Source organism: Corythoichthys intestinalis, chromosome 5 (genome assembly GCF_030265065.1).
Source record: "Corythoichthys intestinalis isolate RoL2023-P3 chromosome 5, ASM3026506v1, whole genome shotgun sequence".
NCBI lineage: Eukaryota > Metazoa > Chordata > Actinopteri > Syngnathiformes > Syngnathidae > Corythoichthys > Corythoichthys intestinalis.
Genome location: NC_080399.1, coordinates 24,673,840 through 24,691,083, shown reverse-complemented (window position 1 = coordinate 24,691,083; position 17,244 = coordinate 24,673,840). Strand labels below are relative to the sequence as shown.

At 39.5% G+C, this 17,244-nt stretch overlaps 1 protein-coding gene across 2 annotated transcripts; it reads left to right on the top strand.

Annotated features, from left to right (window-relative positions):
* Positions 1-2,070: 2,070 nt before the first annotated feature.
* Positions 2,071-16,897, top strand: dnaja2b (DnaJ heat shock protein family (Hsp40) member A2b). 2 transcript variants are annotated; one of them, XM_057836046.1, is made up of 10 exons: positions 2,071-2,089; positions 2,268-2,382; positions 3,306-3,365; positions 11,370-11,596; positions 11,777-11,857; positions 11,930-12,063; positions 12,143-12,339; positions 12,420-12,564; positions 16,044-16,171; positions 16,246-16,897. In XM_057836046.1, exons 2-10 carry the CDS (start codon positions 2,305-2,307, stop codon positions 16,435-16,437), a joined length of 1,242 nt encoding a protein of 413 aa, XP_057692029.1. In that variant the 5' UTR covers positions 2,071-2,089; positions 2,268-2,304; the 3' UTR covers positions 16,438-16,897. The 2 variants fall into 2 exon arrangements, with proteins under 2 accessions (XP_057692029.1, XP_057692028.1); XM_057836045.1 differs by lacking the exon at positions 2,071-2,089 and having other exon boundaries at positions 2,180-2,382.
* The last annotated feature ends 347 nt before the right edge of the window (positions 16,898-17,244 follow it).

Here is a 17,244-nt window from a genome sequence, read left to right as displayed (position 1 = left end):
AGTAATATCTTCATTTATTTTGCTTGCAATGAAAAAACACAAAAGAACACAAAAGAGAATGGAAAAAAATTAAATCATTATCATTTTACACAAAATTCCAAAAATGAACCGGACAAAGGTATTGGTACCCTTTGAAAATCATGTGATGCTTCTCTAATTTGTGCAATTAACAGCACCGTTACTTACCTGTGGCACATAACAGGTGGTGGCAATAACTAAATCACACTTGCAGCCAGTTAAAATGGATTAAAGTTGACTCAACAACTGTACTGTGTCATTGTGTGTACCACATTGCGCATGCAGAAAATAAAAAAGACCAAAGAACTGTCTGAGGACTTGAGAAGCAAAATTGTGAGGAAGCATGGGCAATCTCAGGGCAACAAGTCCATCACCAAAAACCTGAATGTTCTGTGTCTACCGTGCGTCGTGTCATCAATAAGTGTAAAGCCCATGCCACTATGGCTAACCTCCCTAGATGTGGACGGAAAAGAAAAATGGACGAGAGATTTCAACGAAAGATAGTGCTGATGGTGGATAAAGAACCTCGACTAACATCCAAACAAGTTCAAGCTGTCCTGCAGTCCGAGGGTACAACAGTGTCAACCCATACTATCCGTCGGCGTCTGAATGAAAAGGGACTCTATGGTAGGATACCCAGGAAGACCCCACTTCTGACCCAGAGACATAAAAAAGCCAGGCTGGAGTTTGCCAAAACTTACGTGAGAAAGCCAAAAATGTTTTGGAAGAATGTTCTCTGGTCCGATGAGACAAAAGTAAAACTTTTGGGGAAAAGGCATCAACATAGAGTTTACAGGGGGGAAAAAACGAGGCCTTCAAAGAAAAGAACACGGTCCACACAGTCAAACATGGCGGAGGTTCCCTGATGTTTTGGGGTTGCTTAGCTGCCTCTGGCACTGGACTGCTTGACCGTGTGCATGGCATTATGAAGTCTGAAGACTACAAACACATTTTGCAGCATAATGTAGGGCCCAGTGTGAGAACGCTGGGTCTCCCTCAGAGGTCATGAGTCTTCCAGCAGGACAGACCCGAAACACACTTCAAAAAGCACTAGAAAATGGTATGAAAGAAAGCACTGGAGACTTCTAAAGTGGCCAGCAATGAGTCCAGACCTGAATCCCATAGAACACCTGTGGAGACATCTGAAAATGGAAGTTTGGAGAAGGCAAAGAAGAATGGTCCAAAATTCCAGCAGAGCATTGTAAGCAACTCATTGATGGATACAGGAAGCAATTGATCGCAGTTATTTTGTCTAAAGGTTGTGCTTGTGCTACCAAGTATTAGGCTTAGGGTGCCAATACTTTAGTGCGACCCATTTTTGGAGTTTTGTGTAAAATGATAATGATTTTATTTTTTCATTCTCTTCTTTGTTTTTTTATTGCAAGCAAAATAAATGAAGATATTATTACTAAAGCATTTGAAATTGCAATTATTTTCTGGGAGAAATTGAGCATTATCCGACAGAATTGCAGGGGTGCCAATACTTTTGGCCAGTAGTGTAAGTACTTTCCATTTAAACTTTAATCAGCTGATAAATACTCTATTTTAATTTTTGTTTTGAAAAAAAAAAATTGTATTCAAAAAGTGCTTTTTGCCACACTCCCACTTCTTGTTTTTGCATATTGTAGCTGTACTGAAAACCTCATTAGTATTAGAATGTGCAAAACAGTAAATTCAAGGTATTTTTCAAAAGGTTGTAAGATTTTGATCAGGTCTAAAACAATGAATGGAAGAAGAATACAGCTGAAACCTTAGACATTCATATTTATACATTAAAAATATATATTTATTGGTATATTATTTTGATTTAATGAACTCAATGTACATTTGCATAGCCTTTATTTTTAACATACATGTAAATATATATTTTATAAATAATATTTTTTCAACAAGAAGAAAATATGTAATTCATAGAGCTTATCCCATATCTTTTTTTTTTTTTTTTTTTCCCGGCGTGTACCTTGTATACAAATGAGCGAGCAGGTCTGCCCCTGTTCGACCCCGATGTGTATTTTGGTCTTCATACAAACACAATTGGTCTCTACATTGGGTCGTCATAAAGAGCGTCATGGTACGTAAGGCTAATAATAAAAACTGATCTGAAGTTCTAGAATTGCCTTCTCCCCACCCCCCGGAAATGCGACCACTGTGGTACGGGGGCGTCAACGTCAGAGGGGGGACTTTGTGTGCGAATCTGGCAACCCGGGACGATCCCAGCCGGTTTAGCTTGTGTTTCCTTCCTCACTCAGCTGAACGTCCGCTCTAGGTAGCCGGCGCCGAAGCATCATGTCCAAAGTCGCGGACACTAAGCTCTACGACATCCTCGGCGTCTCCCCGTCGGCATCGGAAAATGAACTTAAAAAGGTGAGACTTATGGAAATGACAAAAATGAAGCGGCGATGTAGGTCACCTGCAATATGGGCCTAGAAATTGCTTACCCAACATGAGCTAGCTCGCTCGCTAGCTTGTAAACTAAGCGAGAGAACTGTCGAATAAGTTCACGGCGTTCCCGAGCCTAACAGTGCTACGCATTTTTGTGAAGTCACGCGGAATAGGTTATGTTTTATGGATACACAGAAAAAAGCCAACGTTGAAAGGAAACACGAGTGACCTAGCTCGGCGGATATTAGACGATAAATTGCAGGAAATAGTCGCCGCCATGTAGCCCACTAAATAATAGTACTTTTTATATTAAATGCACCAGGGCAATTAAAACGATTTTGTTTTTACTGCTCATACATCTCCATATGGCGATCTTTGCTAGGCTTACGGTGAATCATCAGAATGTATTTGAATTCTTCGCATGAATGCATTAATAATGGATAGGCTTGTGATTGTTTAATCTTCAGACTACCATAACCTAATAACATGCTTGCCATATCTCTTGGAAAAAAAAAAAAGCCATAAAATATGAAGCCACGCATAGTTTTTTAAAATATATTCAGGGTGCTTTGAAAGAAGTTCAAATAGATATGAAAGCAGCCCTACAATTCTAATCCTAACATTGCAGATTTCTAACTGAGGTGCTAAGCTTTGTAAATATCGCCCTATCAAAAGAATGGTTGATATTTTCAATTGAAGCATATCTGATGATATGTCAAGACTGTCGGAGGTGTCAAAGACAGAGATGTCCCTGCTGGTGTCCTGATGTTTTTGACGGCAGGCCCACCAGTTGATCCCGGAGCTTTTTTAGAAACATAGCTGGTACCTGAGATCAAGGTCTTTGTTTGTGTTTTCTTTAATGTAGGAATTTTAACAATTTATGTCTCAACCTTTGTATGTTACAGGCCTACCGAAAATTGGCTAAGGAGTACCATCCCGATAAGAACCCAGATGCGGGAGACAAGGTATGAAATGGATGGCTGTGAACCAACTACTTCGACAGGCTAGATTCAAATCCCGTTAAAAAATAAGGGAATTAGGGTGTTAACATTATGCAGGTCATTTCAGGATTTTTTTTGCCCGTATTTGACATCATGAATGGAACCATTCTGATGTTATTTTCATATCCGACTTGACGTCTGTGATTTACCCCAGAAATTTGAAATGTGAACTAGACATGTGCCGATTACCGGTTTCAAGGTATACCGTGGTATGAAAACATCAAGGTTTCAAAACCGCAAAATTTTTTCCGTCATACCGTCAGTAAGGTATTAGGTATTTTTTATGTTCGAAAAATGCATGGAGAAATCCCTTGCTTTCAGCTGAAAAGGCTGAGTTATGCTTCTGCGGCAGACCTACGGCGTCAAGGCAGACCCGATTTATGACCCTCCGCCGTAGCCTGACGTGCAGCTCCACAAAATTCTGACTAGGCGTGGTGTCAACGTGTGGTGACGTGGTGCACACTCAGACTGTGCTTTCCAGTTCAGCGCGAAATCACCGCCATTTACAAACATTCTTGCGCTAACGACCACCTCCCAACCGTCTTCTGTGTCGCCTGCGCCTCAACATTTGTATAATCAACATTTGTTGTTCAATGTTGATGAGCTGAAGATCCACATTCAAGCGTTCCATTTCCGTTGGGATTGTTGTGTAACCGGAGGAAAACTAGAGAAAGTCGACAGGAGTCCCCCAAAACCATACAAATACAACGCCACACCCCTTTAGTGGCTTGGCGGTGAATTACAGAGCAACGTGTTCCCTTGCCACGAACTATCAAATGCTCATTGACGCCATAGTCGCTACGTTGTCACCGCAACGCAGAAGCATAACTCTGGTTTAAGGCTCAACCCTCCCCTACTGGTTGTTGCTCAGTGTCAGTGAGTCAGCTGTGCTACACGATGGCTGGAGGAGCTGAAACTCCTGGACGTTTTCCCCCTATCTAAGAAAACGAAATCGCTGGTATGGGAATACTTCGGCTACAGAAAAGTTACAGACTGCCGCGGCGTAGAGGAGGGCCAACTGACGTGTAAAACATGTCTGCGGAGGATGGCTGCCGAGGAGGCAATACCTCCAATATGATTTTGCATTTATACAAAATTTAAGGTTAACCCTTTAACACCTAAGCCTATTTTGGCCGAATTTGCATGCATTTGATGTTGCCTTTATATTTCAAAGAAAAAATTGTTCACAATGGCCAAGTTGGGTCCCTTTTTTAAGGACACCTTGAACTTCATGTCCAAACTGTTGTTTTCTTCACTGACCAATTATAATCCACGTTTTGGACCCAAAAAGACAAAAAAATCCCAAAATATTTTTTCAAAATTTGTAATGTTGATGTCCCATTGACAACCAATCATGCTGGCCCAAACGTTTTGAAGCTTGATAATATTTATTCTACTTGTTAGGATAAACATTCAATAGAAAAAAATAAGATTGAATAGTTTTATGTCTGACAATTCAACACAAACAGCAAGTATGGTCATAGGCGTTTTTGGCCTTTACACATACTATGGTCAAAACGGGTTATATACAGTGCAAAATAGTGAGGAAAAAAAAATATATATATATATATATATTATCTAACACAAAAAGGGTTTGGAGGATATCTCTTTATGAAGTTAGGTATTATACCCATCACCTTATCTAAAGTATTTACGTACATGCAACCAAGCTTCTCGAACACTCATCTTTATAAAAATTTTCTTGAAGAAAAATGTATATAACATTGAAAAAAAGTATTTAGTAAGCAGTAAGCAGTTCAATTCAAATTTTTCTGGCATACGACCCAATAAAGTGTTTTTTTTTTTTTTTTTTTTTTTTTTTTTTTTTGCGAACTCAATAAAGCTTCTGCATGAACAGGTCACGGAGCTGCGTCACACACAACGTCACACAGCCTACTCCGTCCCGTTTGCGCGCTGCTGTCAGTCTGTCACTTCTACTCATAGAAACGCCGACTCATCCCAGGAAAACAACGGCAAATACTGCTCATCTTCTTCCTTGAGTTAATGAAATAATGCATTAGCTTGCGCTAAATTTAGTTTTAGATTCATTCTGCACGTTTCAAAGTCGCTCACTCAAACTGGCCGTTGTTTGCTTCAGCATGCCTCCTTTTCCTTAGTTGGCGCCTCGCTCGGAAATGTATTTAATTTTTTTTTTCAACAAATGTCCACATTCGGTTCGTCCTTCTTGACATCACAACGACTCTTGGGATATGTAGTCTTTTGTGCTTCTTTCGGTTTTGAAAAAGGACAAGAAATGATGGAAATATGGAGATAGATACATGGTCCATGAAGCGTTTTAATGCATATTTATGAGTGCAATAAAACTATAAAACTCAAATGACAATATCTCCCGTTTTTCTTGGTCGATTGACTTCAAATAAAAACTGGTGTGGACATCAACTTCCGTACGTTCAAATGAGACCAACCAGCGGCACGTGGGTGACGTAATTACAGCGTGACAAAGCTTCAAAGACGACATGGGTAAACGCGACGCTGCCGACACGTTCGGTGTTAAAGGGTTAATAACCACTGTCATGAATGTTTCTCACCAGCTATGAGCGTTAACTCCAGGGTGTTTAGTGTGTCTAGCGGTGGTAAAACATGTTTTTTTTCTCTGGCAACTTTCGGTGTTGACAAAGAGTGTATAATGTAAACATGATACGAGTCATACACACATGCTTTTTATGGAAAATAATGTAATTATTTTTGTTCTCATGGTAATAATGTTGGGCTGTGGCTATGGGTTTAGACTCACCTAAAGGACTGCATTTTAATTTAGAATATTTTGTTAGTTTTCTTTTATATTAACAATATACTTATGTTCCAATTTGCTAATGTTTTGAAAAATAAAAATCCTGTTCAATGAAAAAAACTTGTCAGACCACGGTATGCATTTTCCCTTAATTCCAATCAATCTCAGATTTGCTTGTGCCGACAGAAGCTAGTGTTGTTTCAAAGTATTGTTGTTACGTGGCTGTTTATTTGGCAGAGTTTTATCTTGCGTTTGTAGATGTAGTGATTAATTGTGTTCACTGAAATTGGTTTTTGGAAGTATCCCTGAGACTACGTGGCAACCTGAGTGGTGGAAGGAAGGTCATGAGAAATTATTGTTGGTTCTTGGCCTTTCTGCTCAACATCCTGTTTGTTTCTTTATTATTGAATCCCTAAATCTTTTGAAAATGTACAATGAGACGTTTTCTTTGAACCATTATAAGACTTATTTATTTTTTTGCTTGTGCAGTTCACAAATTGTTGAATTTAGTGCCATCCTAGTTTCTGAACAACTGCGGTTTTTGGGGATTGCTATTCTCATTCCCCAAAAAAAGACTCTCACTTGTTTCTAATATATCAGTTTACCTGAGAAAGGTTTCAACTTTCAAACAAGTGTTTTTTGAGCATTCCTCAACTTTGACAGTCTTTTGTTGACCCAGGTCCAGCTTTTGGATATGTGTTGCAAGCATCAAATTCCAAATAACAGAATATTAGCCTCTTAAGTTGAAAATGATTTTAAGATCATTGTGTCACTGTTTTTATTTTACACAACCTTGCAACTTTTTTTTTTTTAAATTGGCATTCATAATTTGAGTACTGTTGGAATTCTCACATCAGCAAAACCATTTTGTAACATGCCAGAAACATACACAATTTGTTAAGTCATTAACACTGTTTTGTCAAAGGCAGCAATCATCTTTGATACTCATGACTGGGCAGTCAAATATAAAAAATAACTCATGGAGACTGACCAATACAAAGTTTTTAAATAAAATTGACATTGACGGAAGATGGAAACGCTATTGCCCATTCATTTGTATCTGATGCATCCAGTCTGTGCACTCGCGTCTGACCTTACCTTTTTCAAAATGCTATAAACATCACAGTTCATCAAAAAGAAAGATGTGCATGAAAAACAGTAGCGGACAAAATGGTAGAGAAAAAGTCTGCGGCTTAAAAATACATAGAAAATAATTTGAAGTTTTAGCAGTTGGTGGTCATTTATTACCTTTACAAACATTGTAATACGTAACATTTTAACATTCCAGAATCGAGAAGATCAAATGAGTAAACAGATTTTTATACTATGAAACAGTCCCAAATTATTTACCCTTCCTTTAACACATGAACTGTGTCGGTAAAGTATTTCTTTTCATGTTGACAATGTAAGGTTCTTAAAAAATATAAATAAATATGTTCGACAATATAGAGTAGAACTCGCATATGTCATTTTCCGGTATCTGTTCCTCCGTATTATACTGACCCACTGGGAGTACAGCTCTTGAATATTTTCAATTTTTGTTGCTCAATTAGCATTTTGACAAAACTCGTGATATTCTTAGCTTTCATACATACTGTAAGTCTGTAGAAAATTTCCATCCGTCAGCATTGTTCACTAAGCTGTAGGAGCGCCATGACCTAGGACAGGAATAGGAAGTCAGGTCAGAGAGAAAACAACATGTGTGTTGCAAAACAATAGTTTATAAAAGCGGTAATTCAGTTTATACAAGGCAGGTGTAGATGTGGTAAATCAACAACTAAGATATATTTCATTTTTAATGATCACACTAACCAAACATTTTGGTATGCTAAACTAAAATACTAAACATTCATGTCAGACCATTTTTCCTTGTGCTTTGTACTGCTTTGTTCGCTACGTTGGGAACTTCGAGCATGTATTAAATACCTGCAAGCTAGGGGTTAGGCCTGAACAATATATTGTTTGAACTAGGGCTGTCCCAAACGACTATATTTCTCCTGATTAGTCAGCAGACATTTTTAACGATTAGTCGACTATCCTAATAATTTTTTTTTTTTTTTTTTTTTTTGGTGCTAATCTAGCAGTTAATTTTTGTTAACGTTTATTCGTTCACAAAAACATTTTGGAACACTTAAATTCACATTAAAGTACAAAAACACATAAATAACAAATCACAAACGATGAGGTCAAATGCTGATAGCATTAACTAATGCAAAAGAATGGAATGTAAACAGATTCAGAACACTGTAACTTCACCTTTACAACATGATTCAAAACAATTATTTAAAAAACTACATATTAAAATTATGTAGCATTAATATTTAGAGCTGGGAATCTTTGGGCACCTAACGATTCGATTACGATTCAGAGGCTCCGATTCGATTATAAAACGATTATTTATACACCCCCCCCCCCCTCCTTTTTAAAAAAAAATTATTTAATTTTTTTTTGTTTAATGTTTTGTACATTAGTTCCAAAATTGTTCAAAAATCCTCTCAGGCTAAACCAAACTACTATTTTAGTATCAAGTTAACATATAACAGTAAACAAATATAAAAAAATAACAGTAAATAAAATACTCCAGTCCCCATTCTGTATCAGCAGCTTTAAATTACATTCAATTAATTTAATGTTGTGAATCAACCGTTACAGTTGTTAAAATTGCACCCGTTATTCCATAATTTCCCTTCTGTCTACTTTTGACATGTCAAAGTTTTAAAACTGTTTTATCATTTAAAGATAGATTCAAGACAAGATTTTGCCGATTTAGGAGTATTTTAGCTAAAAAGTTCATTAGGTTCGCGACAACAGAGCCTTCTCGAGAAGTCTACTCCTTTAAGATGGCGGCTGTTTACTAACGCCGGCAAGTCTGTCATTTCGGATCTCTGTTCAATAATACATGTTCTAACACCACCGTCGTCTGTCATTTTGCATCTAGTTCTACATATATATGATATCTACTCTAGCCGTATGTTTGTAGCAACTAGCAACTGGGCGTTGTTTGTAGCCGTTGTCGGCCCCAGTCAGGTATGATTGTTTTTTTGTTTTTTTTTATCTAACGGCATGAGTTGAACATGATATTTACTCTCGGTCCGTTCCTCATTGCGTCCCAAAGACCGCGCTGACTGTGTTTTACTTCCGCTTTACCTGGTATAATTCAATAATCGGAATTTGGATGTTTGTGAATCGTTCTCGAATCTTCCACTGCCGAATTGCGAATAAACTAAGAATCGGAAATTTCGCAGGCTTCTATTAATATTATAGTATACTACTAGACGTATATGGCGGAAAACACTCAGACCGCTCCGAAACCCCCAATTTGGCCAAATTTCAAAATTGGAGGGCAATTTTGAAAAAAGAAAAAAATAATTTTTTTGACAGCAAAATCCTAACTGGAGGCGAGAGCACGCGAGAGCAGAATTAAAGACGCCACATTTTTAACGAGATATTATCGCGTACCTACCCCTTTTAGATCCCAAAACTCCATGTAGCATCTATCACCGAGTGTCAAGACACAGTTGTGAATGGCCATAGCCGGATTTTGGGGGAATTTTAAGGGTGAAACATGGTCATATAACAAGGGTCGCGATGCAGAAATCGCAGACATCAAGGAGTGGTCGAGCTCTTCATTTTCATATATTTACCCTTTTAAACGTTTTTTTTTTTTTCAATTTTTCTTTGTTTGGATCGATTATTTATCATCTAAAATATTGGGGAAAATGGGACAGTAACGAAAAAATACAATTAAGCGATAGTTATGAGGTAGATATCCGTGACTTTTTTTACAGACGCCAATTTTTTCATTGTGACATAATTTGTTTAAAATTTTAAAATATGCGAGTGAATCATTTTTTAAAGTAGTTTTTTTTTTTTTAACTAAATATTAGACCTCAATTAATGATTCTAAGCTAAAAATGACAGGCATTTCAAATAATAAATACGATTACTTACCTTCTTTTTATGGCTGGGTTGAAACAAAGGCGGTTGCGCGACGTCTGTAAACGGGGGTTTTCAGGGTAAAACGGACAAATTAAGAATAGTTCGGGGCCTTAATGCGCCATGAATCTGCTATGGCAGCATATAGACATATTGTTCTATCAAACACAACAGTTGTTTTGGCTGAGAATACAGCAGTTTCTTTTAAAGAGAAGTGCAAGAGCAGAAACTGCTTTTTCAGTCTTGTCTGTGTTTTCCGCCATACACATAATACAATACAATATAAAGGAAGATTAGTGCAGTCGTGGACTATAGTAAGCAGGCCAGTGTTTGCATTTTTGGTTTTTTAAATCCCACAAGGTGGATATTTGTGGTCATTCAAGAAAAGTTATGGGCAAGTGACTATTTTTGGTAATAAAAACCCAAAACAAATTATTATGTAGTTGTTATGTTTTATCTAGAAGGACAACACCGACTTGGTGATGCTAATGCATACTCAACAGGAAAATGCTAATGCAAGTGAGAACACAAATACTAATCTAACGCTACGATGTCCGAGCAACCTAGCATCGCGTTTGCAACTGCGTCACAACCCCCTTCCCTCCTCGCCCTCCTGCTCTGCTCTTCGTGTCTCCCAGATCTCTCTCACGTCATTCAAGTTACCAAATTATAGTAAAGCAAGCCTTTACATCCTCAGTAACAGTAAGGGCGTTGCAAAGATGGGAGAAGTAAGTATTTGGATGACTCACTTCTCACAAAAATACTGCCATTATTAACAACACTGGTTATATGGACTTACGATCTGCCAGCTTGTGTCTCCTGTCGTCTTCCAATATTACAGCTGGGTGCCTGCGCTTCAGGTGTTCATTCGCAACCGATGTCCAGCCGTGGTATGAAATTGCAAGCGTAGCATTGAAGAGACCGCACACACAGTCTACCCTCCTTTGTTTTGTTGAAATAAGTCTATAGTTTGGGCACTCTAGTGCGTTTTTTTGGATTTGTGTCGCTTTCTCCACTTGTGCTCCCTCATTCTCAACTTTTCACGCATACGTATATTTTAAAATCTTTATTCACCGTTGACGCATTTACGTCATCGATGACGTCGACTAGTCGGGACAGCTCTATGTGTTATAATTTCAAGAATTTAGACAAGCTTAAGGTGAAGAAGGTCCTAAACGATTATTCGGTTATCAAAATGGTTGTCGATTAACTTGCTAATTGATTAGTTGTCAATTAATCGATTAATTGTTGCTCCTATACTTATTTCATTTTCTCACCAGTTCAAAGAGATCAGTTTTGCATATGAAGTACTGACTAATCCGGAGAAGAAGGATCTATACGACCGCTATGGAGAACAGGGCCTGCGGGAAGGTGGAGGCGGCGGCCCAGGCATGGACGATATCTTCTCTCACATTTTCGGCGGAGGACTCTTCGGTTTCATGGGGGGCCAGGGTAGAGGACGCAATGGCGGACGGAGGCGAGGCGAAGACATGGTGCACCCTCTCAAGTAAGTCACCTTGGAAATCGTTGGCTGCCATTGACTGCGATAGATATCTAATCCATTTGTGACTGGGAAGGTTGGCAGTGACCGAGCGCCGCTGCCAACCCTCCCAGTCAAAATGGATTGGATGTTTAGCGCATTGTGTTGTTTTATTTGCGTACTGATGTGCTTATTCTTCTCTGCTAGAGTTTCTCTTGAAGATCTCTACAATGGTAAAACTACTAAACTACAGCTAAGCAAGAATGTGCTTTGTGCTGCCTGCAACGGGTTAGTCTTCTTCGATCCATTTTGACTCGACTGTATGTGGACAGTATTGACATTCTGCCGTTTGCCATCCAGTCAGGGGGGCAAGGCGGGCGCCGTGCAAAAGTGTGTGGCATGCAGAGGACTAGGTATGCGGGTGGTGATAAGACAGCTGGCCCCTGGAATGGTCCAACAGGTGCAGTCGGTCTGCACGGACTGCAAAGGAGACGGTAACGTGACTGGAAACAATTTCCACAATTTGATGTTTCAAGCGCAGGATCAAAAACTAATCAGTCTGTGTTTGTGCAGGCGAGGTGATCAGCGAGAAGGATCGTTGTAAAAAGTGTGAAGGTCATAAGGTCAGTAAGGAAACAAAGCTGCTGGAGGTGCACGTGGACAAAGGCATGAGACACGGACAGAAGATCACCTTCACCGGGGAAGCCGACCAAGCGCCGGGTGTGGAACCTGGAGACATTGTCCTGGTCCTGCAGGAAAAAGAACACGAGGTAGAAAAATAACATTCAAATGACAAATGAACGAGGTCGTTGTTACTTTTTTTATTATTATTATTATTTCTCTATCTCAGGATTTTCGCCGGGAAGGCAGCAACCTTCACATGGTGCAGCGCATTGGCCTGGTTGAGGCTCTTTGTGGCTTCCAGATAACCGTCACACACCTGGATGGACGGCAGCTGCTTGTCAAATACCCACCTGGCAAGGTCATAGAACCAGGTACACAAGCCTACTAGGAGGGCGAACATCTGGGTACCTCACTATACTATATGATTTGCGATACAAGTAGCAACGATTAATAGATTAACTCGAGTAATTTGGTTAGGGAAAAAAAGCTTTGAATCAAATTTTTTCCTTTCTAGTTTTCGTTTCGTTCGAGTGGCGTTATAATGGTTTGGTTGAAGGTGTTTGCATTTAGTTTTATTGATTTGGGTGGATACAGTGCCTTCTATTGGCAACAGTGATTATGACATAACTCATATGTTATAACTCATATGTCTTAACGCGTATGAATCCAGCTGCTCCCTGTTAAGACCAACATAAGCTAATGTTTTTTTATGCAGTCATCATTTACCGTATTTTTCGGACTACAAGTCGCACCTGAGTATAAGTCGCACAAGCCATAAAATGCCCAACAAAGAGAAAAAAAACATATAAGTCGCACCGGAGTATATGTCCCATTTTTGGGGGAAATTTACTTGATAAAATCCAACACATAGAACAGATATGTCATCTTGAAAGGCAATTTAATATAAAAATACAATAGAGAACAACATGCTGAATAAATGTACAGTGTACAGTGCATGAACAACGAAATGCGAATATACTGTCCTCACCAGGACGCTATCGCTCGGCCCTGGCTATATACAGCGAACTCCAAAAAGACAATGCTGGACGTCCGCATAATTTGCTGAATCAATTTGGTCCTCGATAGCAAACAGGTTCGCATCAACGTAAATAAATGATAATTAGGTACTATTACAGCAATAACGTAACAGGTTAGCATGGGTTCGCTAGCATTAGCACACCGTTCAAACAACCACACAACTGGCTCTAAGTGTCCGATCGCGGGTGGAAAACACACAACAACAACAGAAAAGATGATACACGCAGGCGTTGGCTCTGTAGAGATATTTTGAAAGCATAAACAATGAACGTAGGTTCGCAGCCGTCTTTCTCTCTCGCTAACTCGCCCACTCACTCACTCAGAGCTACGTAGCTGTCCGTCTTCTTCTGGTGTGCGAGCGCTCTTTTTCACGTAAACAAGTGCGAGTGCGCTCCCAAGTGGGCGTGAAAGCGCCACAAACTAAATGCATCCATTTCAATATAAAAAAGTCAATAATACAATTGAACATACATTGCCAAAGGCAGAACGCGAACGTGGCCGTAGCTATTAAGAGTTATTCAGATAACTATAGCATGCTAACAAGTTTACAAAACCATCAGTCCAAAACACCAAAATAACATGTGAAATTATATCATAATGTGTTAATAATTTCACACATAAGTCGCTCCCGTGTATAAGTCGCACCCCCAACCAAAATATGAAAAAAACCGCGACTTATAGTCCGAAAAATACGGTAGTTTATAGGTATGTTTAGCTGTTTTGTGGGAATATGTGTTTCAACGATTTGTTAGAGGTATTGTTTAAAAAAAAAAAAAAAAAATGTTAGCATTTTACAGCACTTAGGCTAGCAGACTTTTACTATGTTAAGCCTAAGTTCTTTTGCTGCACTTAGATCCTCATTATTTTTTTCAATACCGTTTGAGGTATTTTAATTCTGTAATCAGTAGATGAAGATGATGATGTATTTTAATTCATTTTTAAATGAAAGCGTAATTCTGCATAGTTTCAAGAAACACTCAGGAATTGTCTGTTCGCATTTAATGCTCTTATGAAAGTGAAGTCTTAGTAAGCCTTTGTTTTACATCTCCTATAATTTATTGTCCAATTCATTAAATGTTCCTAGTTCCTACTCCGATTAGTCGAACTAACTAGTTGATGGATTAAATGACTACTAAAATAATCGATAGCTGCAGCCCTAGATACAAGGCTAACGATATCGATTATCTCACGATGCAATGCAACTATCATCGATCCATGGGTGAAGAAATCATTCTACAACATACAATGTATTGATTTTTTTTTTGTCCCTCCCTGTTGATTTGGGGGAATTTCTGGGTCATTTTCTGTTGATTTTGGGTTTGTGAACAGGACATGACCTGGGAATGTTCCCCAAATGAATAGGAAGTGACTCAAAATCAACAGAAAGTGACCTGAAAATGTCTTAAAATGAACATGACGTAACTGTCAGGAAATAAAACACAACCAGTATTCCATTTCAAGGACAGTTGCAAGGAGAAAAAGCTCACTCAAATCAGGAATTACTCGAGTTCCATTTTTAACGTGGCACGGGGATCATCTCCCCCTCTCTGCTGCCCATGCACGCTTTTTATTAGGGAAAATCACATGATAACAGAATATGCAACAAGTGAGTCCATGGTGTTGTTTAAGCAACACCAAATAAGGCACTTCCCAAACTATTGCTACTCTGAACTAACCAATAACTGCATGCCATGGATAATTCCTGATTTGAGTGAGCTTTTTCTCCTCGCAACTGTCCTTGAAATAGAATACTGGTTGTGTTTTATTTCCTGACAGTAACCTATAAATGCCCTCAAAACCGGGAAGACTGGCTGTGAATGCTCCATTTCAGTGCCATTGACAGCACTAGACGTCCTATCTATCTTTGGCCCTGCCAGTCAAAATTGAACGTCTAGAGCCGTCAATGACAGCCAATGAGCTAACACGAACACTATTCTAGTGAAAGATTTTAGTAGCAACCTGTTGGTTGCTTTTTTTTTTATTATTATTAATTTTTAAAACAATATATCGATTCTTGGCAGGAGCATATTGATAACCTTTCGGAATACAAAGTACTGAGGGCTGAACGATATTGGAAGAAACTGACATAGCAACTTTTTGGGGATTTGCGTTATTTTGCGATATCGAAACTAGAAGAATTTTCACCAGATGACTTGAATAGATCTGTTTGGGAAGACTTTGGTTGAGTCGCCATCACCGCACTGTATTCATATACAGGAAGTCCCCGGCCCGGATTTACATGATTTCAACTTTATGATGCCAGAGCCTATTCTGCCATATTGTGTCCAGTCGATTTTTAGTCGCGTAAACAGTATATACAAAACAAGATGTACTGCTAACAGTCCAATCAATGCATTTCTATGACGACCTCCTATCCAGTAGTTGTATATCTAGAGCAGACAGGGATATTGGTGTGTTAAGCGGCACAGGCCAAAGTCAATCAGCCAGGATGCAGTCGTTAATAAATTATTTATTATTTCTGCGCGGCCCGAGACCAAATGTGCCACAGACCGGTACTGGTCCGCGGCCCGGTCGTTGGGGACCCCTGCTTTAAATGTGCCGACTGCGCTATGAAAATGCCGAAGTGACACAAATGAGTCAGGAAGCGCACATGACCAGAAAGCAGCATTCCTTGTTAATTTATTTGAAAGAGAGTTTACGACTAATGATTGCGATACTAAAAAAGACCTACACCCCTATGAAATTTTTACAAAGCACTGATTTCTCCACACAGACCAAATTTCAAGTTTCTGCTAGGTTTACTTGTGATCTAGATCTACTAAATAGCTGTGATTGTCTTCTTGTATGTCAGGCTGCATTCGTGTGGTTAAAGGCGAGGGAATGCCACAGTATAGAAACCCTTTTGAGAAGGGCGACCTCTATATCAAGTTTGACGTGCAGTTCCCTGAGAACAACTGGATAAGTCCTGATAAACTAAACGTGAGTCCCGTCCGTAAGACGCTTCATAAGAAGAGTGCCGTAGACAGACGCTGATCAAAAAATCGCTCCCTTAGGAACTGGAGTGCCTGCTGCCGAGCCGCGCCGAGGACCCTCTAATTTCCGCCGACGCCGAGGAGGTGGACCTGACGGATTTCGACAGAAGTCAAGGGTCGGGCGGGGGAGCCAGGAGAGAAGCGTACAACGACAGCTCCGACGAGGAGGGCGGCGGCCATCACGGTCCGGGGGTGCAGTGCGCACACCAATAAAGAAGACATTGACGCGTTTACATGCATCATCTCTCCAGTTCCGCTTATACAAACCCCATTCAGAACGAGACAGCACACACAAACACACTTGCACCTTCTTCTGTTCTATGGTGCCCATTAAGAGGTGCTGGAGTTGTGATGATCATTTTGTGTTTAAATGATGTTAGTGCTCAAAACGCCTCAGGCCAAAACTTGACTCAGACCTCCGCGACGGTTCTTCACTCAGACAAACAGCAGTTGTTCTCACGAGGAAAAAAAACTCCAGTATTCTCAACCCGTGTAGTCTACAACACACGAGCATGCCGCTTACTTACTGATGACGTCGTACAAACTGGGTCCACACACAACCAACACAAAATATTTTGTGACATCACACAAATGACGTCAAGCCTGAAGGTTCCACACAGCCTCATCCATGTTTTTTTTTTTTTTTTTCAATTTTGTCCCCTATGCTGTCACCTCACTAGAAAATAACAAAGTCCTAAATTGAAGTATCAATCTTTGAAGTTTTATGTTTAAGGCGTGTTCTTGAGACCACTCAACCTAATCTGTGAACTTTTATTGTGTTTAAAGCGGCGACCCGTCAAGTCGGAGCTGCTGTTCGAATGTTCGGCTCTCGCTTTCGATGCCTTTTTGTTCAAACTGTATAATCGTGGGTGGACGCTGTCAAACTATTGAATGTTTGTCAAGAAATCGCCAACCTGAGTTGACAGCATCAAATTCATCTCACAAGCGCAAAAGACAATGTTACATATCCTAATTGTTGGAGAAAATTCTGTTACTACGAGATGTAACCCTGAACCTTGT